We start from the raw sequence: 20115 nt of genomic DNA on the forward strand, positions 1-20115 counted from the left end.
TTTCAAGCTATTCAATCATTTCTATATTCTCAGTTCTCAAAGATGTCTCTCCATTAATAGTCTGATGTTCTGATTTTCTATACTACTCATTTAAAAACTAGTGTAGTGGTAAAATGATATTTCTATCCATTCATTTCAGTTTATCTAGCTCACTATACACACAGAGACAAAAAAATCTTGAAAGAATTTGCATGATCAATAAAAATTTGTTGAAAAAATGTATCAGACCTTATTCACTCACTCACTACAATGAGAACTCCTTTGCAAGACCAAATTGCAAACAAAACTTTAAATGAATTACTGATTTCTAGAACTTATGGGTGAAACAAGGTGGTGAAAGCATAAAATGAGAAAAGTACAAACTATTATATATATAATACTATATATAGATAAGCAGAAATACATATTGTGTAGCACAGGTAATATAACCAATATTTTATAACTTTAGTATAACACTAAAATATTGAATCACTATGTTGTATACCTGAAACTAATAAAATATTGACAACCACCTACACTTCAATAAAAAAGTTTCCTTTCTAATGTGTGCTGTGTTTTCAATTGCCCAGTCATGTCTGTCTCTTTGTGACCCCATGGACTATAGCCCACCAGCTCCTCTGTCCATGGGATTTCCCCAGGCAAAAATACTGGAATGGGTTGTCATTTCCTCCTCCAGAGGATCTTCCCAAGCCAAGGATTGAACCTATGTCTCTTGATTCTCCTGCATTGGCAGACAGATTCTTTACCACTGAGCCACCTGGGAAGATTTCTTTCAAATATTCACCAGACAACGTTTCCAAAGTAAAGTTGGCGACCCAGCTATCAAAGAGATCTATCCTTAGCAATATTCAGAAAATGAGCAATTAGACGGCAAGCAGCAGCTGGCATCAAGATAATCTGGAAGCGTATCAGAAAAAGTTTTAATCTTCTGATACTTTGTATAAAATAAATAAGCTTCAGATATAAGAAATAATCTCCAGGCTGTGAAAAACGTCTCTTCCTGAAAAGCCAAATCCTACCAATGCCTTGGCCTATTTATTATTTATGGTCTTTGAGAAACAAACCATCTTACGTCCAAAATCTCTAACACTACCTGACTTAATAAAGAGGCTCTATTCCTGACATGACTTATTTTCAAATTGAAATATCACTAGTTATATAGTAAATTAACTGAGTTTATGTAGATCAGATGGTATTATTAGTATTATTCTAACCATAAGACTTAAACTGTTAATGGTGAATAGTGTTTCTCACTTTAACATAGGCCTATCCCACTAATGGGATATATGCCAACTCCAGAGAAAAGTTAGTCATGTGGTTTTCAGAAGATGAAAGCTTAGATAAAGGCTGAGAGGGTTTAATGCTGGAGGTGGGAGTGGTATTATATAGATCTTAGCCAAAACATGTGATAGTCACTGAGTGGGGAGCTGGAAAGGGAAGAGTGTGGCTCCATTAACCAGCTCAGGCAGACCGTGTGAGGACCGGAGGAAAAATGCTCCTGGCTGCCCTGTACTGCCTGCTATGGAGTTTCCGGACCTCTGCGGGCCACTTCCCTCGAGCCTGTGCCTCCTCCAAGAGCCTGATGGAGAAGGAGTGCTGCCCGCCCTGGGCGGGCGACGGGAGCCCCTGTGGCCGGCTCTCGGGCAGGGGCTCCTGCCAGGACGTCATTCTGTCCACGGCACCACTCGGGCCTCAGTTCCCCTTCATGGGGGTGGACGACCGCGAGTCGTGGCCCTCCATCTTTTATAACAGAACCTGCCAGTGCTTCGGCAACTTCATGGGATTCAATTGTGGAAGTTGTAAGTTTGGATTTCGGGGACCCCGCTGCACAGAAAGGCGACTTTTGGTGAGAAGAAACATCTTTGATTTGAGTGTCCCAGAGAAGAACAAATTTCTTGCCTATCTCACTTTGGCAAAACATACCACCAGCCCAGACTACGTCATCCCCACGGGCACCTATGGCCAAATGAATCACGGAACAACCCCCCTGTTTAATGACGTCAGTGTTTATGACCTCTTTGTCTGGATGCATTATTATGTGTCAAGGGACACGCTGCTTGGGGACTCTGAAGTCTGGAGAGACATTGATTTTGCTCATGAAGCCCCAGGTTTCCTGCCTTGGCATAGACTCTTTTTGCTGCTGTGGGAACAGGAAATCCAGAAGCTGACCGGGGATGAGAACTTCACGATTCCATACTGGGACTGGAGAGATGCAGAAAACTGTGACGTTTGCACAGATGAGTACATGGGAGGTCGCAACCCTGCAAACCCTAATCTACTCAGCCCAGCATCCTTCTTCTCCTCTTGGCAGGTAAGGTGTGCAGTACATACAATATCAAAGCTTAAAAGAACCTTAGCCATCACTTCTGGCAGGTCTTCAGAAACCTCCTTTCCCATCTGTTCTTCTCCTGCCAAGCCTAGAAAATGTCCCCTGTCAAGAGCTCTCAACATACTTTGTAATTTTCCTTTATAGCACACTTCACAATTGCAGTTCCATAGAGATTTGTGTGGTTCTTTGTCCAATATCCTGTATTTGGGTCCTAAAATCTAATGAATAAAAAGTACTTGGTTCATCACTCTATCTCCTAGCACATAATACAATGCCAGGAAAATTGTAAGAGCTCATGAAGAATTTGTTGAATCAATGGACAAATGAGTATTTAGATGATTAAGTAAAAAAAAATGATTTAGGTCAATATTTCTGAAATTTTATTCCCAATAAAATTCAGTGTATAAATTGAAAATACAAATATCTGGCCATATCCCAGGAATCCTATTGATAAGAATATTCAAAGGAGGGTCCTCGGAAGACATTATTTAGTAAATGTCTATAGTGATTATTACCATTAGGAATTTAGGGGAATATTACTTAGATTAAATCTTCTTTTAAAAAAATATGAATACTCAGGCTTAAACAGGTAAATAATGAAAATAGCTAATATTCATTGATCGATTAGCAAGTGTGAGGCCCTGTTCTGAGTGGTTTTGTGCATTAATTCATTTAATAATCTTACTAACCTTCCCCATGTTAAAGATTTAAAAAAAAACAACTGAGGTTTAGAGATATTACATAACTTGTACAGGATACCAAAGCTAGTAAGTAGTAGAGACAAAATTTGTTCTCAGGCAGCCTGGTTGTGCAACCACTGTATAATTTTTCCAAGGACCTATCTGCAATGATATCTTTAGCCAAAGGATCTGACCCATCCTGACTCACTTTTTAAATAGGATGCAGAAGAAACGAGCATTTTCCCTAAACATGTGTAAACTTTTGAGGTATAGGATAAGAGATCACTATTTTGAAATTTAATTTCTATTTTTCCTATTCTGATTTTTTCACTTTGGATTAGGGGCAAAAGGTAGCCAAAGAAATATGCTTTTAATTATTTATTATTTTAAAACTATAAGGTAGAAGGAATACTTGTCTGCCTGTGTTCCAAATATGCTTTTAATTATTTATTATTTTAAAACTATAAGGTAGAAGGAATACTTGTCTGCCTGTGTTCCAACCATTTCTAACACAGCACTTTTGACTAGCTGTGCTTTATGGAAATAAGCTCAATATTTAAATAAGATGGGAAGAATCTTGCCTTCTCACCAGGAACTCTGCAATTTTGATATGTGAACTGCTTCCCAAACACTCCCCTCCCCCACCCGCCACCCCTAAACCCCACACCTTCCAAATGAACCTATTGAAATACATTGAAAATGGCCACTGTAATATCTGGTGTCACTAATGTCAGCTGTTTACCAAGAGCAAGGAGTGTATTTGTGCAGGAAAGGCTGGAAAAATGTGCTTGAAAAAAATCTATTTCAATAAGCCTTCAGACCTCCTACCTTAATCTATATAGTGCAAAACTCATCTAACTCTCACATCCTCTGTTACTGCTTAAAATACTGTTAAGCTTGAACATGGGATTTTTTAGTTAGTTATAATGCTTTCCTTAACTGTACAGATTTTCTTGAGCTAGAAAAACCGGTGGATTATCTAAATTACCAAAACTTTACAACATCCACACTGAAGCTTCATAGACAAATACTAATTGATATTTAATTACGTGTGTGTGTGTGTGTGTGTGCTCTGTTGTGCACAACTCTTTGTGACCGCATGGACTGTAGCTTGCCAGCATCCTCTGTCCATGAAATTTTTGAGGCAAAAATACTGGCGTGGGTTGTCATTTCCTCCTTCAAGAGATCATCCTGACCTAGGGATTGAACCCATGTCTCCTGCATCTCCTGTACTGGCTGGCAGATTCTTTACCACTGAGCCATCTGGGAAGCCACTTAATTACATGAGCAGTAGCAAATTATGTTAACTTTTTTGATTCATTTATTGATTATTGAGTGGAATTTTTCTCTTTTTTCTTTATGATTGTGTTCAACTTTACTTCTAAATAATTTTATTTGTGTCTAGTATGTAAACACTGGGTTAAAATAGTTGCAGCATTAGATTTAACATCATTCTATGATTAAACCACTGTGGAGTAACTGGTGTTAAAATTAAAATTAGGAAATACAGGGGACAAAGACCACTGAAGAAAAGTCAGCAATCAATAATTTAAGTAAGGAAGGTGAAATGAGTGAACATTTATGTCCACCTGCTGTGAGCAGTGTTGCTATGTGTGGTTACAGTCAAACTCAGTTCTAGCTGGCTATTTCCATTCCTTTGCACATTTCTGGTTAAAGTCCTTTGAAAATGAAGATCAGTTATTTATATCGATTTAATGCAATTAAATCAATGCAACTGACCTAACTCCGAGAGATGCGGAAGGACAGGGAAGCCTGCATGCTACAGCTCATGGGGTCGCAAAGAGTGGGACATGACTTTGCAACTGAACAACAGCAACAACGCAGCAGTTCTCAGTATCTTCTAAATCACTCACTTAAGAACTTAAAACTTTTTATGTGCTCCACCATCTACCTTCTGCCAGAAAATCATATTCAGGAGGTCCACTGTGAAGTTCAAGCATCTGTATTTTTAAAACCTTCTACTGTAATTCTAATGCAGAGCCAGCCCTAAGAATGACTGATTTAATTAATATGGAAATTGTCTTGGTATCTCTTTCACTTTACAAACTTAGGTTCTATAATAAACATATCACTAATTTAAATGCTTTTGCCTGAATTGAACACTCAAATAAAAAACTAGACTGTGTGAGATGGTGAGACTAAATAGCTTCCACACTTGGTGAATTCATTAATATTTTCCTAAGTAGTTATACTCAGCCCCTTTGGTAAAAAAAAAAAGCCTTCTTCTTTTTCTTGATTTCAAATATCTTTGAAATATCTTTCAAATATCTTTCAAATATCACACACAAAAAATGGAGTTTTCAGAAATTCATAGAATTTATTAACTCTTAGCTGAGAGACTGCCATTAGTCTGTAGTGTTGTACCTACATTTTGTAAAACATAGTGAGGCCCCCAAAGGTACAATAATTTGCCTAAGGTGACACAGCTGAGGACAAAAGAAACCAGTGCTTCTGACTCCAGTGCTATTTCAAGTCAACCATGCAGTTTCCTATTTATAAAGGGCCATTTAGGCTGAGAAAGGATCAAACGAGCCACTAATTCATGGATGTAAATTCTAACTTGTAGTCACTTTAACTCTCAAAGTCACTTGCACAGACAACTGCAGCAGATATTCTGAAGTAGTCCTTTTCATTCACGTTATAGTGAAAATATTCCATTAGGTGTTTATTCACAGCCCTTATTCAAGTAGAATTGACCTTCCCTCTTGTGTACTATCATTACACTTTGTACAGATTTTATAACATAGTACCTATAAATCTTCAGGTTTTCAGACCTGTCTTTATCTAATAGACTGCCAGCTGTTCCCATGTAGAAACCATTTATAATTTATCTTTATATCCACAGAACCCAGGAACATAATATATACATAGAATGGGCTTTATCAGTATATGCTAAATTGAACAAAATTGAAAACCATAGAAACATTAGCTCCAGTGCTAACACATATAAAACTAAACTCTGTATAGACGTAGCTAGATTTCTAGAACGTTAAACCATAACCATAACCTTAACTACTGGATAACCAAGGCCAAGAAAACAATGATGCCAAAAATAAGCAGCAATTTATAACCTAGAATAAAACATTTTTGGTAGCTTTCTCTAGGTGTGTGTGTGTGTTTGTGTGTGTGCAAAAAAAGAAAGCACACATAGAGAAGATCAAGCATGTTATAACCCAATCTGAGTTTTAAGTGAAACTAATAATATTTACTGACAAGGTTTATTATTAAATATAGTAATACATTAAAAAGCATTACTTAATTACTAAATGTTACCTTTTATAGAAAGCTTATTTTCAGTATTCATATCTCCTTTGTATATTTGTTCATTTATTTATTTATTTTTTTGGTTAAATTCCAAAAGCTTTTAAACTAGAAGCATGTTTAAAGTGCTCCTGAATTAAAGCAGTTCACTGATTTTGGAGGTTGTTGGGGGGGTGGGGGCGAACTATGCTCAACACAATTAGATCCAATGTTATGCAAGCAGCAGATGAGCTAGCTGTAAGAAGAAAAGGTATTTCAAGAATAACTGTTATGATGGGTCAAAATAAAGAGAAAAAGTCATTTCCAAGATGATGGACATGAGTGAAGTATGGCCAGGGAATTCACTCATCAGGTGAAAAGCACATCACATGGAAGCAAACAGTAGGAAGAAAAAAGTTACAATTCAGCAGAGAGTCATGGGTTTTAGGTAACCATGGCAACAGCTAGGTGAAATAACAGCTTCTCTTTTTTCTTTATGAAAAAGATTCTGTGGAATGTCATATGTTTTACATTCTTTTGGATAAACCTCTAATGCCATAATAGAATTTTTGCTCCTAAAGCTTTTAATAACTGGGCTTTTTTTTTCCTGCTATTTCTTTAAAGTTAAGAGAACACTAAGCTCACCTTCTCCACTAATACATCCATTTCTTCTTTTTCTTTTTCATTTGACTTGGGACACTTGATTTTTCTCTACATTATATAAGTCACCTTTGTTGAAACAGAAAAAAAAACAAATTCCTCATCAGAAGACTTTTGTCACCAGATTCTACCTCTGCCAATTATCTGATGATATTGGACAAGTTATTTGTAATCTTTGACTTTTGGCTTCTTTTCTCAACAGAAAAAAATGGGGTGCAATTAAGTTATATGTGTGCTTTCTGTACTAATGAAAATACTAAGCTGAATGGAAAGCAAATTAATGAAGTGGAAAGGGATAGTCTTTTGAGCCATAAAAACATGACTTTTGTAACTCACTTAGCTACAAGATCCTGGAGAAGTTACTTAATTATGTGAGAAGTTTTCCCCCTGAAAATTAGAATAATATATTTTAAAGCATTATTCTGAAGGGATTCAATGAAAACTGTTAATGTAAAATGACTAGTTTAGTATCTGACATATTCTTTGAATATTAAGTATGGAATTATTATCACAATATATCCTCATATGATATATTGATGATAGCTATTATAATAATGATTATTCATCCTGTGTAATAGAGTCAGGGTTAACAATTTGGTGGCCTGCGCAATAGTCTTGTATGCAATAATATAATAGCTGTCATTATTAAACACTATCTACTAAGTGCTTTACATAGGTAAAATTATTTGATCTTTCATAAAAAGTTGTTATAGTCCCCGTTTACAGATGAAAAACCTTGATAATAGGAGATTATGTAATTTGCTCAGTTTGGAAACCATGTCTAATTGCAATCTCCATGATGATAGCTAGTGCTAATGCTTTCTCCTACCCTGCCTCCCCATCTATATCAAATATAAGAACAATAATTTGAGATTTATTTCAAATTATTTCTGGAGCTGGGGTAGATTTACTCATTGTTACTAATACATTTAGCCATCTGAACATTTAATCACTTGGCAGTTGTGATTTAAGCAAAATAGTTTCATTCAAACCTCTAATTTAAATGAGTCTACTGCAGGAGGCTTCTAGGCAGTAGGATTTTTTAGATCTTTAAAAAAAATCTAGATATGATTTATTTTTCAAACAGAAATGAAAATGCTTCCATCTATATACATGCTGCGATGGGTAGTTAATTAACACTGTAAAGGGATCCAATATATTGCATTTAATGCAAAAATTGTTGTTCCATCCCTAAGTTGTATCTGACTATTTGCTACCCCATGGACTCCATACATCAGGCTTCCCTGTCCTTCAGTACCCCCCAAAGCAAAGTAATGTTTCTGCTTTTCAATATGCTGTCTAGGTTTGTCAGAGCTTTTCTTCCAAGGAGCAAGTGTCTTTTAACTTCATGGCTGCAGTCACCATCTACAGTGATTTTAGAGCCCAAGAAAATAAAGTCTGTCACTGTTTCCACTGTTTTGCTGTGAAGTGATGGGACTGGATGCCATGATCTTAGTTTTCTGAATGTTGACTTTTAAGTAAGCTTTTTCACTCTCTTCTTTCACCTTTATCAGGAAGCTCTTTAGTTCACTTTCTGCCATAAGGGTGGTATCATTTGTATATCTGAGGTTATTGATTTTTCACATGATATACTCTGATATAAGTTAAATAAGCAAGACGACAATATACAGCCTTGATGTACTCCTTTCCCAATTTTGAACTAGTCTGTTATATATATTTAATGCATATTTATATATAAATAATGTGTTTAAGTATATTTTAAAAATAAACACATGTAAATATGATATATATTAACATTATATTTATTATTTCATATTACAGTTGAAGAAATTGAGACTTAGCAAGCCTAAATAATATATTCATCGACACATTGCTAGTAAGTCGCTGAACCAGAATTGAAGCCCACACCAATGTAAATCTGGAACCTAATTTTTTTTCTAACACACAACCCTTGAATTAATAAGTGATATCTTTGTGACTGGAAATTAAAAGCTTCTCCAAGTGTGTGTTGTGTAACATAGCAGCACCCATTCCTGGGGAGCAAGGCTCATTCTGTTCTATTTGATGGTGGTTTTACTTGATGGTATTTGTGGTAAAGAACCTGCCTGCCAATGCAGGAGACATAAGATGTAGGTGTGATCCCTAGGTCAGAAAGATTCCCTGGGGCAACCCACTCCAATATTCTTGCCTGGAGAATGGACAGAGGAGCCTGGTGGGCTATAGTCCATGACACTACAGAGTTGGACATGACTGAAGCGACTGAGCACAACATCACTTGATTTTACGTTCTTATAGATTGCCAACTCACTGGAGTAGGACACTGATAGGATTGCCTTGATTATTCTTAACAGTGATATAAACAGCTAAGCAAGAAGACTCACTGTAAAAATATTGTTCCATGTACCTTGCCTGTTGCCATAAATTAATCATGATACAGGGCTTTAGATCCTACCAGCCTTTTACACTCTTCCACACTCAGTTTCCTTATCATTAAAATAGGAATAAAATGATATCAACCTACAAGGTCTTTTGTGACTTTTAGAAAGTATACACAAAGATGCCCTTCCTGTTGAGAGTGAGGACTCAATATATGTTTAACACAAATGATACATTTTTGAAAATATCTTTTAGGGCCAATGTTGGTACCAATAACAGAACTAGGAAAAAATGGTGTTCAACACATGTTGGTAGTTGAAGAGTCACTGATTCTTCCATTGATTTTTTTTTATTATTCCATCAAATATTTATAGAGTCTCTATTCTAGATTCTGGGGATGAACAGAAATGAAAAAAAAAAAGAAAGTTATCTTCATGGAGATATTATTTTTTTTAAAAAAAGGAGGTGCTACTGACTATCAAGGGAGATTAAAATGAGTCAAGTTTGAGTTTGACAAACAACCCTATTATCTACTCAGTGGGCACAGGCCACTTATGGATTAAGTGCTATTGTGAATAGCCACAAATGGCAAGGTGAGCTCTCCTGTACTTTATGCTTCAATTTAAGCTTGTTATCTTGCTACCTGTTTAATTGCCCTCATGGAACTTAAGGCACAGATGATTTTCATTTGAGGAATTAACTTACATACCACTGAGAAAAAAAAATCTGCTAATTAAATTATAATGTGATATTTTTAATCACTTAGCATTTTTATTTTGTATTTATTGAAAGAACTCCTTTTGACTTGTCAAATATTTTGATCATAGTTTATTCTTCTGCCAGCATGTAAGTGAGGTAACTCAGCTGGTAAAGAATCCACCTGTAATGCAGGAGACCTCAATTCGATTCCTAGGTCAGGAAGATCCCTTGGAGAAGGGATAGGCTACCCACTCCAGTATTTTTGGGCTTCCCTGGTGGCTCAGACAGTAAAGAATCCTCCTGCAATGTTGGAGACCTGGGTTCAATCCCTGGGTTGGGAAGATAGATACCCTGGAGAAAGGAATAGCTACCCACCCCAGTACTCCGGCCTGGAGAATTCCACGGACAGAGGAGCCTGGCAGGCTACAGCCCATGGGGTCACAAAGAGTCAGAGATGACTGAGTGACTTTCACATATAAATGAAATTGTAAGCAAAATAATTTGGCGAAGGATCTCTAACTTCTTCAGATTTTAGAGTCAGACAATTCTGAATTACTTTTTAAGTCACAGTTGACTTTTTAAATTTTTTTTTTCCAAAATATTGGTTTAACCTTGAAGACTAAGTAGAATATCAGATAAACGGTAAGGAATGGATGTGCTTAGGCAGAAACGAAGGCATGGATGGAGAAGCGCAGGTGATGCACAGAGAAGAGTAGCCAGTCCGACTTCCTCAGTTGGATCACAGAATTTGTAAACAAATAGAAATTCAGGATGTATTCTGGAGGTAGAATTGACAAGTTTGGCTGATGATTTCAATGTGAAAAATAAAGGGGAACAAAATACAGATGATAACAGTCTCTGGTTATAAAATGAAGATTTATGGACTTCTGGTTTAAGTTTCAGGATAGTTGATGTGACTGGAAGTATAGGGAGAGGAATACAATTTTTTAACCTTGTTTTAATTTCAAGGTTTTTTTCATTTTTTAACTTCTTTTGAAATTTAATTGTTATAGTAAAGTGGCTCGGTGGTAAAGAACACACTTGCAGTGCAGGAGACACAGGTTTAATCCCTGGGTCAGGAAGATCCCCTGGAGAAGGAAATGACAACCCACTCCAGTATCCTTTGGTGGGAAATCCCATGGACAGAGGAGCCTGGCGGGCTGAAGTCCATGGGGTCAAAGATTCAAACACAGCTTAGCAACTCAACAATAATAACATAGTTGATTTACAATGCTGTGCTAGTTTCAGGTGTACCCCTAAGTGATTCAGTTATATGTGCATATATATCTTATTTCAGATTTTTCCCCTTATTAGCTATTAGAAAGGAACAATCTTTTTTTTAAATACTACATTTTAAATGCTTGTGAGATAACACTGAAATATGAAGTCAGAGATGGATATACAGGGTTAGAGCTCAGAAGAGAGCTTTTGAACTTGAGATGGGAATCAGAAAGTTCTTATCATGCAGTGGCATGTAAGCCATGAAACTGGTTCTTATAGCCAAGGAGGCAGATAGAGAAAGAATTAAAAGAGGGTACAGACCTGAACTCTGGGCCATGGCTAGCTTCACAGGCATATGCCCAGTGAAGTTACACAGTGGATGTTCAGCAAATGTTTGCCAAATTAATTTTCCTAACAAATATCTGACAACAATTATATGAAGTAATTATTATTATTTGTTCAATGAGATCTATGGAATTTATTTTCTTAAGTGGTAGATGCAAGACTAGAACTGTGGTTTGAACTGTAACTTTCATGGGTTACAGTTACTCTGCAAGCGTCAGAAAGCTGCTTCCTTCAACAATTTAAGACATGAATCTCCTGATTATTAGACATCCAAATATCCAACATCCAAATAAGGAATCCCAACCTCCCTACCTTCCCCCTTTTACAACACTCATTTAACACACAGGCGTTCTGTGCAGATCGTCTGCAGCAGACTGGAGGAGTACAACAGTCGCCAGGCTTTATGCAACGGGACGTCTGAGGGACCATTACTGCGCAATCCTGGAAACCACGACAAAGCCAGGACCCCGAGGCTCCCCTCCTCGGCTGATGTGGAGTTTTGCCTGAGTTTGACCCAGTATGAATCAGGTTCCATGGATAAAGCTGCCAACTTCAGCTTTAGAAATACCCTGGAAGGTAAACACTTTATGTTTTTTTTTTTCACTCATTTAAATTTTCTGTTTTTCTGAGTTTATGTTTATAAACTCTTATCCAAAAGCCTGGGCCCAGAAGTGTTGAGAATATGATAATATAAATATAACCAATCACTCTAGCAGAACGTGGGTGGCACACATATTCCAAAACATGAATAAATCTTCAGCAAATTGTATGACTATACCTACTGTGGCAGTAAACAGGAACAATAGGCAGCCTACTGGAGAATAAAGTCCGGTTTCACCACTAAAATATATGGATGCCAAACGAAACAACACACTGTTAGAATTTTTGTATTTTGGAATCATAGATAGAGGACTGTGGACCTATCACATTTTTCTAACTTTTAGTATTTTTATCTAGTTTAAAATATTCTGAACACAAGCTGCTTTGAGACAAGTCCATGTTCTTAACTATAATAAGGATAAAATCCAGAGGTCAGGTTAAGGTCCCATCCTGTTATCCCTCAAGTTTTCTGTGCTTTATCAGAGCTCCCCTCTCACAGCCTCTTCTAAGGCCTACTTACTTCTCCTGCAAAGCTCTCAACCTTGGTTGCACCTTCCCTTAAGTACCTGTTCATCCTTCTCGGCTCGGTGCCATCTCAGTCTTGAGAACGCATCTCTGCCACCTCAATTTTCACTGTGGAAACAAACCTACAAACAAAGGAAAACAGGAACATTCACTCAAGTTACAGATTTAATTTGAGTTCCAGGAAGTCACAGGCCGCCAATTCGTGGTAAGGCAGATACTCAAAATTTACCACTGGATATTTTACCTTGTCATGGAAATGAAACTTTCTCTTTTCCTATTTCCTCCTTAACCTCCTTAACTTTATGCTTGATTCTCGTCATTGTGGTTTCTGCTGTGTCCTCTAACTTCTGTTGCTGAGCTACGCAGAGTAGTTTCATTGTCTCTTTCATTTTCCTGTATTCTTTTAATCCTGAACACCTTAGAGCCTTGCTTTGTCCCAGAAGAATTTAAATAAGGAGAGTATCACCCTAAGGAGAGCATAGTGCAGCTATTAAAATAAAAATTTTGTTTATTTTCCTTAAATAGTGTTAGTAATTAATATTTTCCAATAAATCACCATGTGCAAGACACCATGCCAAAGATTCTGTGTAGCACTGTCTCAATTCTTACAACCATCCTCCGAGGAAGTAGCATTGTTATTTCCAATTTAAAGAGAGGAAACAAGATTAGAGATATTAAGTACTTTGGCTACCATCCATTTGATAAGTGGCAGAGCTAAATAGGTTCCTAGATTTGCCAAGTGCCAAAATCCAAGAGTCCTTTCTATTGCACTCTGATGACCCTGAGTGAGTTGAACATTTCTTGAAGGCTGAGTATCAAGCTGGTCCTATAATAATATAACATGAGAAAGCAATGTATGGTGCGCAAGAGTCTGAACCTACAAGCTAAGAGAAAGGAACACAGACAAGTTGGTGGTCACTGCATGGGAGGACTGGCCACACTGTTGGATTTTGTAGGGGTTAATAGCTAGATTCCAGATGTTGACTTAAAGACGTTATAAAGCAGGGCTTGATTCTTAAGGGAATTATAGTCCATTACAGATTCAGTCAGTTCAGTTGCTAAGTTGTGTTTGACTCTCTGCGACCTCCTGGACTGCAGCACGCCAGGCCTCCCTGTCCATCCCCAATATCTGGAGTTTACTTTTGAGTCAGTGATGGTGATGAATCCAGACATCTCATTCTTTGTCGTCCCCTTCTCCCCCTGCCTTCAATCTTTCCCAGCATCAGGGTCTTTTCCAGCTTGATTCCAGCTTGTGGTTCATCCAGCCCAGCATTTCTCATGATGTACTCTGCATATAAGTAAAATAAGCAAGGTGACAACATACAGCCTTGATGTACTGCTTTCCCTATTTGGACCAGTGAACTAAAATGGACTGGAATGGGTGATTTTAACTCAGATGACCATTATATCTACTACTTTGAGAAAGAATTCCTTAGAAGAAATGGAGTAGTCATCATAGTCAACAAAAGATTCTGAAATGCAGTTCAGTTCAGTTCAGTTCAGTCACTCAGTCGTGTCTGACTCTTTGAGACCCCATGAACTGCAGCACACGAGGCCTCCCTGTCCATCACCAACTCCCGGATCCTACACAAACTCATGTCTATTGAGTGGGTGATGCCATCCAACCATCTCATCATCTGTCCCAGCATCAGGGTCTTTTCCAATGAGTCAACTCTTCGCATGAGGTGGCCAAAGTATTGGAGTTTCAGCTTCAACATCAAACCTTCCAATGAACACTCAGGACTGATCTCCTTTAGGATGGACTGGTTGGATCTCCTTGCAGCCTAAGGGACTCTCAAGAGCCTACTCAACATCACACTTCAAAAGCATCAATTCAGCTTTCTTTATAGTCCAACACTCACATCCATACCTGACTACTAGAAAAACCATAGGTTTGACTAGACGGACCTTTGTTGGTAAAGTATGTCTCTGCTTTTTAATATGCTGTCTAGGTTGGTCATAACTTTCCTTCCAAGGAGTAAGCGTCTTTTAATTTCATGGATACAGTCACCATCTGCAGTGATTTTGGAGCCCCACAAAATAAAGTCTGACACTGTTTCCACTGTTTCCCCATATATTTGCTAAGAAGTGATGGGGCCGAATGCCATGATCTTAGTTTTCTGAATGTTGAGCTTTAAGCCAACTTTTTCACTCTCCTCTTTCACTTTCATCAAGGCTCTTTAGTTCTTCACTTTCTGCCATAAGGGTGGTGTTATCTGTATATCTGAGGTTTTTTATATTTCTCCCAGCAATCTTGATTTCAGCTTGCGCTTCATCTAGTCCAGCGTTTCTCACAATATACTCTGCATAGAAGTTAAATAAGCGGGGTGACAATATACAGCTTTGATGTGCTCCTTTTCCTATTTGGAACCAGTCTGTTGTTTCGTGTCCAGTCTGAAATGCAGTACTTGGATGCAATCTCAAAAACAAAAGAATGATCTCTGTTCATTTCCAAGGCAAACCATCTGATATCACAGTAATCCAGATCAATGCCCCGACCAGTGATGCTGAAAAAGCTGAAGTTGAATGGTTCTATGAAGACCTACAAGACCTTCTAGAACTAACACCCAAAAAAGATGTCCTTTTCACTATAGGGGACTGGATTGCAAAAGTAGGAAGTCAAGAAATACCTGGAGTAACAGGCAAATTTGGCCTTGGAGTACAGAATGAAGCAGGGCAAAGGCTAACAGAGTTTTGCTAAGAGAACACACTGGTCATAGCAAACACCCTCTTTCAACAACACAAGAGAAGACTCTACACATGGACATCACCAGATGGTCAATAACAAAATCAGATTGGTTATATTCTTTGCAGCCAAAGATGGAGAAGCTTTATACAGTCAGCAAAAACAAGACCGGGAACTGACTGTGGCACAGACCATGAACTCCTTATTGCCAAATTCGGACTGAAATTGAAGAAAGTCAGGAAAACCACTAGACCATTCAGGTATGACCTAAATCAAATCCCTTACAATTATACAGTGGAAGTGACAAATAGATTCAAGGGATTAGATCTGATAGAGTGCCTGAAGAACTACGGACAGAGGTTTGTGACATTATACAGGAGGCAGGGATCAAGACCTTTACAGGTTATTCAGACATATTTTCTAACAGTGAGAAAGCATGAATTTTGTTATTTGGGAAATTAGGCTTATCTTAAAAATAACATAGGGATCCTCATTTCTCAAGTCAAAAAAGAAAAGTGGCTTGAGTCATGTCAACAGAGCCAGTGGCTTTCAAATAAGTTTCTAATGTGCAGAATCAGTAGAGGACATCAGGCTTATTGTAAATAATTTGTTAATACTAATGTTATGTTTGCAAATTATTTTTTCCTATAAAGCATTCTTATGTACACACAATTTAGTATTCTTTCTTGAGGAGAGAAAGGACATTATACAACATAATATTAATAAGTATTCAATGTGTGTTTGATGATGAAAACATAAATATTATCTAAAACTCTTCCAGTTGCACCTAACCCAGCACTTAGTTTGTCTATACCAATTTTATGAAGCTTATTTACTGGTAGCAAGATGTCAGAAAACATTGATCTCAGCCACCAGCAAGAGCTTTTCTTTACAAGGGATACATTTATTTATTCTTATCTTTAAACTTTTACTAAGAAATAATGTTAAGCTTAAACAGAAAAATTACAACAGTAAAATCTGTAAAAAACTACACATATGCTTTCTATTCAGATTCACTTACTGTTTACATTTTAAGTTTTCTTTCTCTCATTCACACATATACTTTCTACTCATATTTGCTTACTGTTTACATTTTATCTTTTTTTTTTTCCTTTCTTATTCTGAACCATCTGAGGATAAATTGCATAGATACATTGCAAGGGTAAAAAAATGCTTTACCCTTGGATATTTCACTGTATCATTCTCTTATATAAGCACAGAACAGTTAACAACTTCAGTAAATTCTATATAGGTATAATGCTTTAATTTGCTGTTTATATTGTAATATTTTTAATTCACTAATAATATCCTTTATATCATTTTTTCTTCTCTGTAACCCTGTCTAGGGTCAGGTGACATTTAGTTGTTCTGTCTCTTTGAGTTTCTTTTAATCTGAAATATTTTCACAACCTTTTCTTGAAGGAGATTCACAACTTTTAGGGAATATAGTCTTCCAATTTTAAATAAAATGTTCCTACTTTTAGTGGGTGGGCCTCCCAGATGACTCAGTGGTAAAACACCTACCTGCCAGTGCAGGAGGCTCTGGAGATGTGGGTTCAGTCCCTGGATTGGGAAGATCCTTTGGAGTAGGAAGTGGCAACCAGTCCAGTATTCTTGCCTGGAAAAGTCCATGGACAGAGGAACCCTGGTGGTTGTAGTCCATGGAGTTGCAAAGAGTTGGACATGACCAAGCATGCACATAACACATTTTAAATAGAATTTTTAACAGAATGGATCCAGGTAGTGTATTCTTAGCCAGAATTTTATAGAAGTGGTTTTGTGTCTTTCTAAGAGAGTATGACAGCTGAAGGTACATGGTAAACATCTGTCTCACTTAGGAGATATTAATTTGATCACCTGCTCTCGGTGTGGCCCAGATTCCCCACTGCACAATAACCATTCCAGATTTCACCACTGAGCATACCTTTAAGCTTATTTTTGTGACTCTGTGTCTCTGTTTCATGACCTATCATTTTTAGCTTTTTTTTTCTGGTGCAAAAAAAATATTCTAGATTCATCTTGTGCCTACACTGCCCAAAGTCTGGAATCAGCCATATCTCCAAGAAACAGTGGTTCCTTTCAGTGGGGAAGGACAAAGACAAAGATCAAGATCGAGAGAATAGTTTGCTCATTGGAGAGACCGAGTTCATCTCAAAACCAGGATAGGAGCTAAGGATGAGAGGTGTCTTGGACTTCAGAGAGTGCCCAAGTGGGTACAGCTGCCAGGAAGACAAGACTGGAGAAGCAGGAGCACAGGCAAACACTGCTCTCTGCTCCCTCAGTTAATGCAGGTGGAGCTGAACTGTGGGTGTTGATTGAACTTCACAATTATTGCTGCCTTTTCTTTTTTCTTTTGGGTCTTGTTAGAGGTATGTAATGTACTCCCCATAAAACAGATTCCCACAGTCAGTCCTGGGATGGAGGAACTGCAGCTTTCCTCTTGGATTTAAATGCTAAAGTAAAGACTGAAGATGTGCGATTTATGAATTGCATGAAAGATACCCAGAAAGCAAAGAAAAATTAGCATGCATTATAAAAGGTAGTCTTCTGATTAGGTGGTCCCTGTGGAGTATGGGCTATGGATTCAAAGAAGAATCTTCTCCTGTGCAAATCTCTGATACCCATGGTGTGTTGCATTGCACACTTTATAATAATGTTAATGCAAAATTCATACTGGAGTGTATATTGGAGGATGAGTATGAGTTGGCAGTTTAGCAAAGTAGTTAAAGGCAATCTAGGTGACTGGGATTTGATTTAAATTCTACCACTTGCTACATCTGTTACCTTTAGTAAGCTATTTAACTTCTTAGGGCTTTAATGTCATCATCTGGAAAATGTAGATAAGAATAATAACTTACAGCATTCATACAAGGATTTAATAATATAATACATGTAAGGAACATATAAGATTTCTTCAATAAATGGCAGCTATTATTATGTTAAACTGGAATTAGTTTTTGACAACTTGGTTATCAGTCATTAATTTTTCTGACAATTAGCTTAGAAGCAAAGTATAGACTGAATCCTGAGAAAACAGATTATGATGTGTGAAGCATAGAGAAAAACAGAGAGGAGCAAGGATAGAAAAGAAAATTTCTTGAGATAGACTCAGGGAAGGAGCATTTCTGGAGATAAAAGCTATTGCTTTTCAGGGTGAATTCCCAGAATCAAGGAGAAAAGAGCAAAAGCGGCTTCTGTTACCTAAAATAGAAGAAGGTACAGGAACAGGGAACTACTCTAAATGAATGGTATGTTTCAGCCTCAAGCACATTGCAACATAGAACCATGGGACTTATAGTTTGAAGACTCTTCTCAACATATTTGTTTCATCATCTCGCATTTTGCTGAAGTGTCCACTCTAATGGTATGTTTATGTGGCCATTTAAGCATACAGATCAACCTGTCTCATTAGGGAAAAAAAGGAAGTTCTTTATGTTAAGATGAAATCTAATTGCATTCAGCTTAAAGAGTCCTTCATGAACCTGGTACTGTGGGAAATTATGAAAGTTCAAAGACATACAAAGAAGACTCTTACACACTTTCTGACCTTGAGAAGCTCACTGTCTAGTGAGAAAACATCACACAAATCCACAAGGAAAACACAATATGATGGTCAATATAAAATGAGATAGGAACCCAGAGCTAAACCAGAACTATCTCCCAAGCTGGTGCAACTGGAACTGAAAGTTGAAATATCAGTAATTTCTCACCAAGAAAAGAAAGGAAGGAAAAGCATTTCTATTAGAGGAAACAACTTACGCAGTGAAATAGAAGTATGAAAACATAAGTGTAGATAAAACAAAAGGAGAAAGTATATATGGCTAGAATAGTGTTTATAGTGAAAGTGAAATTAACCCAGTCGTGTCCAGCTATTTGCAAAACCATGGACTATACAGTCCATGGAATTCTCCAGGCCAGAATACTGGAGTGGGTAGCCTTTCCCTTCTCCAGAAGATCTTCCCAATCCAGGGACTGAAGCCAGATTGCCCATGTTGCAGGTGGATTCTTTACAAGCTGAGCATAACGGAAGCCCAAGGATACTGGAGTGGGTAGCTTATCCCTTCTCCAGCGGATCGTCCTGAACCAGGAATCAAACTGGGGTCTCCTGCATTGCGGATGGATTCTTTATCAACTGAGCTATGAGGGAAGCCCGTGTTTATAGTGAGAAATAGCAAAGGCGGATATAGAAAAAGAAGCCGGATCATAGAAAAAGCTAGGGAATTCCAAAAAAATCTACTTCTGCTTCATTGATTATGCTAAAGCCCTTGATTGGATCACAAAATCTATGGAATCTTCTTAATGAGATGGAATACCAGACCACATTACCTGTCTCCTGAGAAACCTGTATGCAGGACAAGAAGCAACAGTTAGAACTGGACATAGAATATGGGACTGGTTCAATATTAGGAAAGGAGTACATCAAGGCTGTATATTGTCACCCTGCTTATTTATATGCAGAGAATATCGTACAAAATGCTGGTCTGAGTGAAGCACAGTTGGACTCAAGATAGCTGGAAGAAATATCAACAACCTCAGATATGCAGAGGACACCATTAAACCGGCAAAAAGTGATGAGAACTAAAGAGCCTCTAGATGAGTGTGAAAGAGAGTGAAAAAGCTGGCTTAAAACTCAGCATTCATAAAACTAAGATCATGGCATCCAGTCCTATCACTTCATGGCAAATTGATGGGGAAAATATGGAAACAGTGTCAGATTCATTTTCTTGGGCTCCAAAATCACTGCAGATGGTGACTGCAGCCATGAAATTAAA

General features: G+C 37.5%; 1 protein-coding gene across 1 annotated transcript in view; it reads left to right on the top strand.

Annotated features, from left to right (window-relative positions):
* Positions 1-1492: 1492 nt before the first annotated feature.
* The window catches only part of TYR (tyrosinase), a 108780-nt gene continuing 90157 nt past the window's right edge, over positions 1493-20115 (top strand). The window contains exons 1-2 of the mRNA XM_068978452.1: positions 1493-2311; positions 11892-12108. Coding sequence (XP_068834553.1) covers positions 1493-2311; positions 11892-12108 — 1036 coding nt within the window. The remainder of the gene's footprint in view (positions 2312-11891; positions 12109-20115) is intronic.

The sequence above is a fragment of the Capricornis sumatraensis genome, chromosome 8, assembly GCF_032405125.1.
Source record: "Capricornis sumatraensis isolate serow.1 chromosome 8, serow.2, whole genome shotgun sequence".
Classification (NCBI taxonomy): domain Eukaryota; kingdom Metazoa; phylum Chordata; class Mammalia; order Artiodactyla; family Bovidae; genus Capricornis; species Capricornis sumatraensis.